This window comes from Poecilia reticulata, chromosome 2 (assembly GCF_904066995.2).
Source record: "Poecilia reticulata chromosome 2, P_reticulata-male-v2, whole genome shotgun sequence".
In the NCBI taxonomy this organism is placed as follows: Eukaryota; Metazoa; Chordata; class Actinopteri; order Cyprinodontiformes; family Poeciliidae; genus Poecilia; species Poecilia reticulata.
The window spans coordinates 35,073,982-35,087,434 of record NC_088831.1 but is presented as its reverse complement, the minus strand read 5'-3'; the positions used below and the strand labels follow the sequence as shown (position 1 = coordinate 35,087,434).

General features: G+C 37.9%; 1 protein-coding gene across 6 annotated transcripts in view; it reads left to right on the top strand.

The window, feature by feature from the left end:
- The window catches only part of map2 (microtubule-associated protein 2), an 84,425-nt gene that overhangs the window by 36,323 nt on the left and 34,649 nt on the right, over nt 1–13,453 (top strand). For all 6 annotated transcript variants that reach the window (XM_081604459.1, XM_081604462.1, XM_081604456.1 and 3 more), the window contains exon 4: nt 9,207–9,472. In XM_081604459.1, the coding sequence (XP_081460585.1) occupies nt 9,262–9,472 (211 nt within the window). In that variant the 5' untranslated portion in view covers nt 9,207–9,261. The remainder of the gene's footprint in view (nt 1–9,206; nt 9,473–13,453) is intronic.

Genomic DNA, 13,453 nt, shown 5'->3' with positions numbered 1-13,453 from the left:
TTTATTTCTTGGATGTAAATTTGCTGATGCAGCATTTGCATTTCACTTACAGCTGCAGAAAAAAAATCTGCTCCTCACAAACTGACAGTGTATAGAAAAGTCTTAAAAGGCTGAGTTGTTTATTTTTTTTAAAAATATAGGATTTTTAAAAATATTCAAATCGTGACTGTTATGATTTGTCATGATTGCTTGTCAAATCATGACAATCAATCATATCTTTACCATCCCATAAGGTGAATATTAAATAATTATAGTTTATATGAATCTTTAAAAAAAAAAGTACTAACCTTTTTGAAACTCAGATTTTAGCCGTCAGTACATGTATTTATTTCATCATCACAAAACATCACTTACAAACATTGAATATTCTCTGATTGTAAAACCGCTAATATGGCACATCACCCTAAACAAACCTCATGCTAAAACAAGATGCAGGTGGCGCTGCACTTCAGGCTCTTTATCTTTAGCAGGTGTAGGGAGGCTGGTCACAGCTGATAGAAAGGTGCTTGGAGCTAAACAAAGGACTATAATGGAAGTACATTTTATGAGACTGTAAACGCCTGGAAGAGTTTCACCTTCCAGCTGAGCAATATCCATAAGCACAACCAGAGCCACAGTAAAATTTAGATCAGGGGTGCCAAGGGCCACTATCCTTTTTACTTCACATTTGCTTTGTTAGTCTACCATAGGGGTCCCCAAGTCCACTCCTATATCTATTATCCTGCAACTGTTAGATATATCCCTCTTCCGATACACCCGGATAAAATGACTGAATTTCCTCATTAGCATGTCATTCAGCTCTGCAGAGGCCTGGCAATGAGCCATTTATTTAATCCAGGTGTTTTGGACAGTTGCAGGACAGAAGCTCTGAAGGACTGGACTAGGATGTTAGGATGAGCTATTGCATGGAATCATATAGGTTTGTGGTTGTCAAAGTGTGAAAATGAAGGAATAAAAGCATTTTTTTTCCCAAGGCATTATAATTTAATATATTCATGCTAGTTCCTTATAGATACTAAGTGTCTATAAGGAACAAACTTGAAGCATTCCTTTATAAAAATGCACATTTGACGAGGGCATGAGCACATTCACAGTTACACTCCGAGGTACAATAACTTGTATCCCTTGCCTCTCTGACTCCTGCAGCGATAGGGCCCTCAGAAGAGAGCCCTGCAATGCAGCATCTGTGTGACGTGCTTGCGCGTGGACACGCAGACACACACGCACAAACACACGCGCACACGCATTCAGCGAGATGGCGGCATGTAAAGTGCTCAGCTCGTAGGAGGGAGATGAGGCAACGGAGAGCGCGGTTATGAGAGTGCTGAAGCCTGATGAAAGGTGGAGGAGTGAGTAGGCGGAACAAAGGTGGTAGGAGGAGGAGGCAGGTGAGGATGAGGAAGAAATAACAGGTGGGAAGAAGCTCTAAGTGCTCGGGAAGAGAAGGAAGCAAATAAGATTGATGGACGTGAAAAATTGATTTCTTTATCAGCTCAGTCGTTACATTGTCTGGAAAAATCGTCTAGCAAGGAATTCTAGCGAGGATGACAATTCATCAACTTCATCTCTTGATGACGGACACTCTTTCTGTGTCTGTGCTGCACAGACACGGCAGAAAATGGTTTCAAAATCCCTGGAAATGAACCGGCAGAAAATTCAGCTTGCATAATAACCCTAAGGGACCCTTTGACAGCTGCATAATGTCACCATTAGAATTAGCTTTACTAATTGCTATAATTATACTGAAGAGATGTTATAAAAGGACAAACAGCATGTGATTAGCCTACTGATAGTTTGTTGATCAAAGATAATTTATGTAATTTTTTTGTAAAAACGGCAACAGAATACAAACTACATCTGTAACAATAGCCTTTTTTGTTTGTTTTCTGAATAATTTTACAGCTCTAGTTATTAAGTTAAATTGATATTACAGTTGAACTTCAAGTTTGAAAATGTTTTACAGTGGTCACAAAGGTAGACTTTTTACTTTAGCACTACATGATTTCTACTTACTGAGAGTTGACAAATGCAAACCAAAATGCAAACCAAAATCAAATATATATATATATATATATATATATATATATATATATATATATATATATATATATATATATATATTCCCCCTCCAAATGGTCTGCTCACTTCTATTTTGAGGCAGTGGGCATGATGAAAAACATGAGTGCATGTTTTGTCTAGACTGCACTTTTAATGGTGTGTCTGCAATGTATCTTCTTTTGACAGCAGTTCTGTTTTTGCATGGATTGTGCTTCAGTGGATAAAACGTGTTCGCAGCTCTCCCTTGTACTGCAGCCCAGGGACTTAATAATACTGGGGCAGCCAATGAGATAATGTCTTTATGGGAATGTGAGGCAATGAAATTGCATCATATTTCTATGAAATGCATCTCAGTCAATTAGAATATCAGATATATTTCAGGAATTTAATAAGAAAAAACTGAAATGGATGTATTTTACAGATTGATTACGCATAGTTATATATTTCAAGTGTTTATTACTAGGCTGCACAGTGGCGCAGTTGGTAGAGCTGTTGCCTTGCAGCAAGAAGGTTCTGGGTTCGATTCCCGGCCTGGGGTCTTTCTGCATGGAGTTTGCATGTTCTCCCTGTGTATGCGTGGGTTTTCTCCGGGTACTCCGGTTTCCTCCCACAGTCCAAAAACATGACTGTCAGGTTAATTGGCCTCTCCAAATTGCCCCTAGGTGTTAGTGTGTGTGTGCATGGTTGTGTGTCCTGTGTGTCTCTGTGTTGCCCTGCGACAGACTGGCGACCTGTCCAGGGTGTACCCCGCCCCTCGCCCGAAACGTTGGCTGGAGATGGGCACCAGCAACCCTCCCGACCCCACTGAGGGAAAAAGGGTGCAAGAAAATGGATGGATGGATGGATGGATGGATGGATGTTTATTACTATTCATTTTGGTGCCCAAAAACAAAAATGCAGTGTCTCATTAGAAATGTAATATTACATAATGTTTTTACATGCTGACCAATGGAAAAATGTGTTCCTGTCCTGGACAGTACATGTATTTCATATTTGGATTTAATGAGATTCACCTGTATATTATATACAGTGCCTCCAGAAAGTATTCATACCTTTTTCTTGCTATGATGTCTATTCTAACATCCATTATAGTCCTCCTTAAAACAACCAACCATTTAAAGATAATGGATTTGTAACTATCCATGCCCAGAACTTGCAATAAATCTTAATGTATTTATTGGACATTTTCACCAGTATTTATTCAAAAGTAATTCAAAATGGCTTCTCGCTTAAACCCATTTCTACAGTCACAGCAATGTATGCTGCCCATAAAACTGCAGGAACAATTAAAAAGAATCCTGGAAGAGGCCCTGAGTTTATTTTGCTACCACATACAATAGTAAAATAATGAGAGATAAAAGAGAAATCTAAAATCACTGCTAGAGAACTTCAGTAAGTTCAACACCTGTCTCTTGTCTAATGCTACAAACCCTGAAAGACAATTTTGTAGAGAGACTATATTGAAATAAATGCCTCAGCTGGTGTTCACCTCATAAGTCTGAATAAGTATTCTAAAGCACAAAAAGTAGAGCCCAAATCTGCTCATTGGTTCATAAATCATCTCCATTCTTCCCAAGTACAGACATACCACCTATCTGCATCAACCAACCCATCTGGCCAGATGCCATTGGCTTTATGCCAATTACAACCAACCTGCTGTCGACTGGGAAATCTACCACATTAGCTTCTTACATGGCCTCAGTCATACAGGAGACTGCATGTTCTGAGTCTTGACTTTGTTATACTTTTTCTTTCATGGGTTCTATGATCAATTCTGTACATGTGCCTCCTTTAAACTCATGTTTCGTGTCTTTTTTATATTACATCTGAATTAAAAATGCAAAGGTGAATGTCTTTCAGTAATTCAAACCAACAAATGAAACTCAAACTGATGTATTTCAAGTATTAATTTTTTTGTTGATATTGACGATTGCAGTTTTCAACTAGTAAAAACCTACAACATTTTGTATTGGTTAAACAATACAAGATGTATTGTTTAACCAATACAAAATGTATTGGTCCACAGTATGCCACTGTGGACCAACAGGTGGCATACTTCCCTAGATCATCACGGACTGTGGAAAACTCACACTGGAAGTCAAACAATGTGAAATCTGTGCCTCTTCACCAATTTCTCCAGACTACGTAATCTTGATTCCAAATTGTATCAACTGAAAAGAGGAATTCGATAAACAGTCCAGTCCCTTTTTCTTTGTTTAGGCTAAGGCTTCTAACACTGTCTGATTAGTTCAGGAATGGCTTAGCATAGGGTTAGGGTTAGGGTCTAAAATGTGCACTTTGTGAACCTCAACTAAACTTACAAATGGGATTTGTTTCACAGTTTTTGCTGCTCCTTGTGTATTTTTTCATTAGACTTTTTCCTTCCACTCAACTTTCCGATATGGCTATAGAACATTCTGTGAAGACACAACCTCAATGAAATTGACCTTTCAGGGTTTCTCTTCCTCATGAATCTTTTTAGATGTTTTTTTTTGTTTGTTTGTTTTTTGGTTTTCTGATATATTCTCAATTTTGGAGAAACTGCATTTTGAGTGTTTATTAGCAGTGAACTATAATCTTTAAAATGAACAGAAATCAGTCTTTGTTAAATGAGTCTAGAAATATGAGTTTCCCTTTTTTATTATTTATATGCTTGTTTTTATTATAGAGATGCACCCATTCTGAGAAAGAAAAAAAAAAACTTCTGTTTTTTTAGTATGAATAAAATACTGGTGTAATGCAGCCTAGTTTTTGTTTTAAGATGATAAGAAAACAATGGTTTTTGTTATGACCAGAATTGCGATGTGCCATATCGGTCTCTGCTGTTTTGTATCAGACTTTGCTTCCTTATGATTCTCTTACTTTATTACAAAATATAAACCATATTGTATACAAAATATCTTGTGCAGAGCTCTGCTGATTTTCAGAAAACCAGATCACTGTGCTTTCGCTCCTCCCCCACTCACACTCTGATCCTGGCCACCATTCACAGTGATCTTAGTGCATCTGGAAATTAGCCAGAGCTCAAAGTGACCTTCATCACCAGACAGACGGCACACATTCAGAGCACCAGAAGTGCGTCCTAAAGTCTGTATGTTGTACCTCTTCCAATCTACGAAGTGCTTTTCAAATGTGGATTTGCCATGGATGCAATGGCAAACAGATAAGACATGGCATACAAGGAACTATGGAGATGACACGTGTACTCAATGACAGGAAAAAATACACTTTTGTAATGCTCGTCATCATGTGCAGAGTTTTACAAATCAACTGAGGTTACATCGTTATTGATGTTCTATACCGGCTTGAGTCATCCTGCTCCCCGTACTGGTACCGTGTCTCCTGGAGTGGTAGGAATTTGGGGTATCGACAATTCAAAGCTGTTTTACAGTAATATGATGGTAACGTTTTCTTACAGAGATTGCATAAACAGATTGCATGTTACTGAACAGATGATTGGCTTGCACAATCAAAGAAAAGGATACAAAAAGGAAGTTCCCAAAGTACAACTCTGGAAACGACCGTGGTTGGGAGTTAGGACCTTTTGGATGGACCTCAAACTAAACATGGAGCCTCGCAGTTGGAGAGTCCTCAGCATTTCTTTCTAAGTTTAATCTTAACATTTTTTTGCTAACCTCTGCCATTGCTGTCTCCATGGAGGTAGAGATATAAACCCTCTCAATTAATCTCATTGACAAACAATAAATTAAATTGAAATGAATTGAATCAAGCCTTACAAAAAATATAATAAGCAGTAAAATCGGATTATTTCACAGCATTTATTTCCTGAGATACAAATTAAAGCAACAACAAATGCCCAGGATTGTGTTTGCTAACATGGTTAGTCCTCTCAGGAAACGCATCTAGCAGGGTTTAATTATGAATGATTTTTGAATCATTACAAACTTCCAAAGAGTTAGAGGTATGTTTAATTCTGTTTCCAAGTTAACCACTGTGAACTTGTCATGAATTATTCCTTCACATAGTTATAGCAATCCTGATTGTAGCTCCGCTTTTTCTTTCCTCCCCTTTTAAAATCTGTTCCACCTACACATTTTTACATGGGTTGGAGTGGCAGTACGTGCCTTTAAAGAATATTTGCCCTGAAAATCGGATATGTTTCTGCATTGGTTTGATTTCACAATATTTTTTTTATTCATTCTGGAATCTGCTGAATGCGGTAAAAGAGGGAGAAGATATGCGTTTCCAGATTGCAGCAGCATTTCTGCAATAGGACGATCCGCTCACCGGCAGGGGATGTAATCTACAAAAAAGACCCAGTAAAGTGAAAATGTAAAAATAAAACATCCTGAGTACATGGAAATTCTCCAGGAAGTTGCATTATATGAAAAATAAACATTCAGAAACTTACAGTAAAAATATGCCTGTAGTGGCCTGAGATCTTTGCCAATGAGGACAGAGAAGAAACACTGCAAGAAGCCTGTGTCTGCTGATAACCAATACACCTAAATTTCCACTCTGTGGAACAATAACATATTTCTATTCTATTATAGACCACATTTACAGCAGGTCATGACAGCAATATGCGCTCTAAGTATTAAAGATGCTTGGAATCTGGAGTTGAAGAATAATAAAAGTTATCTTCTCTTTCTCTTTCTGAAGAATGGCTAAGTGGAATAGGTCTTTGTGTTGTTACTTATTACCCCATAAAAACAAGAAAAAATGGAATACTAAACTAAACTTTTTTTTTTTTTTCATATTATGATCAAAATAAAAATGTCAAGAATAATTGTGGAGAACAAAAAAAATAAAAACTTCAGTTACATTTATTTTTTAGTTGTAAAGGCATTAAAATAAATGTCTTACAACTAAAGCTTGAATTTTTATTTTTTTATTTTTGCACTTTGTGGGGGTATTATGCTCACATAGTACAACATCAACTTGGCGCTTAAGACTTTCCACAAAATATTTCAGCATAATCACTATTATAGAGACACATTCTGGACAAAACTTTGTTACTTTGTTAAATTAGTTCAGGCCTGTAAAACGAATGACTTTCCTACTCCCCTCACTTGTACATTCCCTTATTAGCAAAAATACTCTAAGCTTCTTCAGTTTATTTTATTTCTTCCAAAAGGGTTTTCTGCTCTCTTCGACTAATTCCTTTTTAGAAAGTTCCAGTGTATTATGTTTACAATTATACAATTCATAAAGAAATAAACAATATTTTATTTTTATTTACACTGTAAATTATTACAAAAATATGTGCAAACCTTTACTTTCACTCTTTTCATAGATGCCAGCAACATTCTCTTCTTTACCGCTTGCAGTTGCATTCTGCTAGGTAATCCATGTGAGTAGACGTTAATCAGGAGTATGGTTTGTACTGTGAATTCAGTGAGTAGTGCTCACTGTAGCATCGCCTTGCGTTCAGGCTGCAGTTATTGACTCCTGTTTTCTCCATTAGGCTTCCCTTCACTCTCAGGATCTCTGTGGACTGCAGAGCTAAATGACAAATTACCTCAACACAAACGCTTACACACGGCTCAGGTACTAGCAGCCACTTATCTTCCTGTAAAACCCACCACTGCGCCCTTTGTTTGTCTCTACTTCAGCCCTTTTACTGGTAGACTGCGGTAAATTGAATGTGCTTCTTGTGTCGCCTGAGACTGGAACTGCCTCATTAAAAACGAGGACAACAGTGGAAAAATATGCAAATAAGACAAATAAATCAACATCTGTTTTTTAACTTTTATCATTCTCACATGTGATAAAGACAACAAGTTGAGAACCTCAGCTTTATTAATTGCTTGCTACATGGCATTTCTCTAAATCATTCCTCTATCTTTTCTCTGATTTCGCAGACTCATCAGTGTTTTCTGCATTCAGCTTCTCTCCCTCGTCGTTGATCAGTTTTGATCAGCAATGAAAGGGTTTCTGTGTATATGTAAGGTATAAAGCAGGGGTGCCCAAAGTGGGTCCTGGAGGGCCGGCATCCTGCATGTTTTAGTTCTCTCCCTGGTTTAACGCACCTGGATCAAATGATGGCTCGTTAGAAGGTCAAAGATGAACATTGACATGCTGAAAAGGTTGTTGCTACCACCAGGGAGAAAACTAAAACATGCAGGATGCCGGCCCTCGAGGTCCCACTTTGGGCACCCCTGGTATAAAGTTTGAGCTACTGCAAGCTAAAGTTATTTTACATGATCATTGTTTCTATGAATTGGATTTTATCCAAGTCTGATTAAGTAAGAAAAAAAATAAGGGCAAAAAAAATTGTCTGAATTTCTTGTCTTAATTTGATATTTTATTATTTAAAAATAAATAAAATAATAAAAAAAAGTGTTTTTACATTAATTCTATTTTGAGATAGTTTCTTTTCCACATTTTGTTTACAGTTCTGTGTTTTGGGACTTTGTCTTGCTGTGATTTAAAGGATTGTATTTAACTTCAGTCCATTTATATTTTAAGTTTGTTCAGATGGTAGATGGAAACAGCTGTTTGCCACCTGACAGAATAGGAAACCAGCTACAGCAACGTGTTTTATGATGTAAAATAAAACAAAGAAAATAAATAAAAAAACATTAATATCTGAATAGGTTAATATATTGTACTAAAATGTATATTTTATATTATCTGATGAAAAACTGATAATGAATTTGTAGAATATCGAGTCTGGAAAAACATTTTTCATCAAGTATTTGCCACTTTTATGTCTTAACTGCTTTTTAAATTTCTTTAAAACTGACTACCTGGAGCCCACTGTGCTCGACTGATCAAAGTCTCCCTTACATCAGCCCTTCTTGAATGCCTAAAACTCAGTGTCTCCTCTGTTCATTTTTACCAGTTGTTTATTCCACCTGACCCACTAACTGCATGAGTCATTACACAGCACACATGGAAATCAATATTGTTTTTTTTTACAGAGGTTGTCATCTGCCAGCCAAGAGCCAAACCCAACGACTCACCACCTACAAACAAATTCACAAGCACACATCCATACCTAGATAAGTGTTGACAGTGAAGTGGTGGTGCTGGGGCCGGGATTATGACTGACAAAAAGAGATTTGTGAATGTGACTGATGCAGCGCGTCCTAGAGCCGGAGACTGTTCGTTCTCCTTTACGTAACATCGCTATTATTGCAGTTCTTACCTCACTCCTGAATCTCCTCTCGTCTCTCACCCAGAAATTGAGATTCCCAACCCTTTGCCCGGTCTTGCCAGCTGCTATTTAGCAACAGCATGGCAGACAGTCGACAGTCGGAAGACGGCGCCCCCCAGTGGGACCCATCAGGAGGGCAAGAACCTGGCGGCACCCATGGAGCAAACAGCTACTCTTCGTCAGCCTACCGGACCTGCCAGCCTGGAGGGGCCCACATGACCACCGCTCCTTACACTGCGAGGGAGAATGGATTTAATGGCGAACTAGCTGGAGCTCCCGCTATCACTGCAGGTAAAATGCCCTCAGATTTCCTGTTTTTACAGGAACTTCACTTCACTCTCAAACTTCACTTTGGAAATATTTTAAACTGCAAAAGAGTATGAGGTAAAATATAACCCCTGAGCATTAGGCCAGCAGTGTTCATCAATCCCATGCTTGAAAAGGTCCCTGGTTGCAGCACAAAACAATCAGGTCAGAAACGCTGTTTTGACTCATGACAGTTTGCTTCAAGCAGCGAGAATTATTACTGGGTAGATTAAACATTTGTTAATATGCCAGTTTGGTTTTAGTTTTTATTTCAGTTATTTTGACACATTGATTTGGTGCAATAATATGTTAAGAATCCTTTTATGATGTCATGTTTTGGCCAAGTGGCTGCTATATAAATATGTGGATTTATATTGGCTATCTAGATATGCTTTTTGACTTTGTATGCATTTCATTCTTGCTGAAGTTTTATATGCGTGTTTAAATAAGGGAGCACTGTCATTAATTTTTGATTTTGACTTAAACTAATTTTCCCTTTGGGATTGATGAAGTAGTTTTAAGTTGAATTGAAAGTGCGCTCACTCTTTACAAAGCTGTGTGCTGTGCTACGTACAGTATGCAACTTTTTCAATGTGTTAGAGATGATGCTTTGGATTGTATCTGCAGTGAGTGGGTTTGCTGCACTCACTAGGATACATACTGTTATTAACACAACGCCGTAATTAACACATAAAGTATTTCTCTGTTCTGGCCAAACCCTGTCTTCACTCACACCCAGAAGACCAGACTGGCAACCAGCGGTGCCAGTAGTGCAACTATGGCAACAGTTCCCCTACCATTTTCTCAAAACTTTTGTTCTTTTTAACTCCAGCTTGCCACAGACAAAGGAATTTAGTATGTGCTGACAAAGAGCTAATTTTACATCTCTTGTCTCCATTATTGGGGTTTTTGCAGATACCAGCTCTTAATGATGATTACAGTGTTTCAGAGAGTAACCGTTACTAATGTGTCTTTTTTCAAAATGCAATTGCGTCATAAAGGCCAGATTTGTCTACTGCATAGCTAAAAGATTCTCCAACCTCAGAAGTTCACTTGGGATTCTTGGTTGATTCTCTGAATAATACTTTCACCCCCTACCTGTTCAATTATGTAGATGCCAGTATCTTTGCAAATTTGGATTATTTTGTAAAATAAACTCAAGTTTCTGGCTGTAACATTAGAAAATGTTACAGCCACAACGCCGTCTTTGCAAGGTGTTGCAAATGACTGGTGACTGCTTACAAATAATTTCAGTTTCAAAACAAAGTCATCTTTCACATTCAATTATTTGTAATAATAGTTTTAAGCTGTTTATCAGCATTATATGAATAACATTTACACACCACTTCAGCAGCGGCATGTGAAGCTGTTTGTCTGCTTTGCATCTCGTCGCATTTCATTAGCATCTCCTCAGAGCAGGGCAGAGTGAGGGCTAAGTGGGGCAGGGCGGGTGACAGAAGGGCTGATGTTGGTTCTCACTAGACCCTCTCTCCCCCTGAAAAGCTCCTCAGTCGCCGTGAGAACCAGTGAAGCACAAAATTGTCCTCTTGACTTTCCTTTGAAAGAAAGTTGAAAAAGTCAGTCAGCCATGTTATGAGTGGCCAGAAAAAAAAAGGAGAAAAGAAGGAGGAAGAAACAGAGTTAGTTAATGAGAAAGAAGGACAGCTAGAGAGAGTTTGGGGTGCATGCATTTGGGAGTATGAAGGATTTACTTTGACTGATTTGTATGTGATTTAGCTGATGTAAGCACAATCTTAATGTTTCTCAAAAACAAAAAGAAATCCATTGATATCTTACTTGCAAAATAAATGATCTGTTTGTTCATTTTGGACAGTAAACCTAAATAAACAAAGACAATCTCAATCTTTTAGAAGGCAACAATAAAATCAGGAAGGAAATGCAACCCAGAATGTCTTTTGCAGTAACAATATGTAATATAATTTGTAGAGATTTGAAGGGAAACTGATCAACTTCACCTTGAATGGTCCTGACCAGTAAACGCTGAAGTCTGTTAAATAATTTGAAGGTTCTTTTATAATAGTTATTCAACATTTTGTTGTTAGTTACCTTTCATGTATTCATATTTCATGATTAGGTAAGTTTACCATGTGATACAATTAAGGTTCACTCATTTCTTTAGATATAAATTATATAGCGTGGCTGCACAGTGGCACAGTTGGTAGAGCTGTTGCCTTTCAGCAAGAAGGTTCTGGGTTCGATTCCCGGCCTGGGGTCTTTCTGCATGGAGTTTGCATGTTCTCCCTGTGCATGCGTGGGTTTTCTCCGGGTACTCCGGCTTCCTCCCACAGTCCAAAAACATGACTGTTAGGTTGATTGGCCTCTCCAAATTGTCCCTAGGTGTGAGTGTGTGTGTGCATGGTTGCTTGTCCTGTGTGTCTCTGTGTTGCCCTGCGACAGACTGGCGACCTGTCCAGGGTGACCCCGTCTCTCACCCGGAACGTTAGCTGGAGATAGGCACCAGCCCCCCTCCCGGCCCCCTTAGGGACAAGGGTGTAAGAAAATGGATGGATGGATGGGTATATATAAGACTTTTAGACAGTTAGTCAGACTGTAATCATGACTAGAGGGAGAAATAATTTTTTCTCAACTTAATTAGGTGTCACCACTCTCATGTAATTAGTATGAGTGATGGCAACTCAGAGTTTGTTAATGGTATGAAAGAGTGGAAACATTTTCTTTCATTGGTTAATTTTTCAATCATTTCAATAGATTGTGTCATGGATGGTACACAGCTGTCTGTTTCCACCAAGCCTACCTCAATTCTGGCTCCCAAACTCTGATCTAACTACTTACAAGAGATACAATTCCTATTGTTTCACCATTTATATATATATATATATATATATATATATATATATATATATATATATATATATATATATATATATATATATATATATATATATATATATATATATATATATATATATATATAAAAAGTTGTATCAAAGTAGTCCATCTCATAGGCACAAAGCACAATCTACCAATTGATTTTAATTGGTATTGGTAATTAAATCCGTTATGATTTAGATTCTCCATCATTTCAATCACACAACAAGATATTTTTTTTATCTCTTTAAAATATGTTTACTTTCCTCTCATTTCTCGCACCGCACACATGCAACCAGTGTAGGTCTTTTGTTAGGGAGTAATTGAGAACATTTATGTTGATGGACATCTAACACTGGTGATGTGCCTTGTCCATAGCAGGTCAGTGTCATCAATTAAGTGGTTTTGAAAGTGTTAGCACTGGAAACAAAATTCATGTTTCAATGTTTTGCCTGATTATGCAAATTACAAACAAAATACCTGCATTTGAATAACTCCAAACTAAATTAGTGTTAAGTATTTATATATTTTTAAAAAAGCTATCAACACATACAAAATAACAACTGATTTAAAATGTTATATATGTTCTAGCAGTGGTAGCTGGATACTCGTAAGCATTGTACATCCTGTGACATGTGTCTTGCCTCTGACATACAGATGGGCCAGAGACGGTGACTCTGGTCTGTTGCTGTAGCAACCAGTAGGCTTATACATGTTGGCTGCCTGCTGCTATCAAACCTGAGATCTCTCATGTCCTCCCTGTGCCCTTGCAGACCTTGAATGTGGATTTGAGCGTATGTTTTGTGTGGTGATTGCTGACTCAGAGCTTCCAAAGAGCTTTAAGCTGTTCACTTACCCGGAAGTAAATGTAAATACGTTGTGTTTATATACTGCTGGCTTTGTTCACTGACATAATGTGTTTCGTGGTTCAAAAAAGCTGATTTTGAGAGTGCTTTCAAAAAAACATCACCTGGCCAAACCCAGTGATACACAATCGGCTGTTTTGACATAACGTCTGGAACCGCTGAGGCAGGAAATTAGGGCTTGCTTTTCTAGACAACTGCATGAATTTGCATCTCTTGTCTCCATTGGCCGCTTATGTTGTCAAGCTTTCAA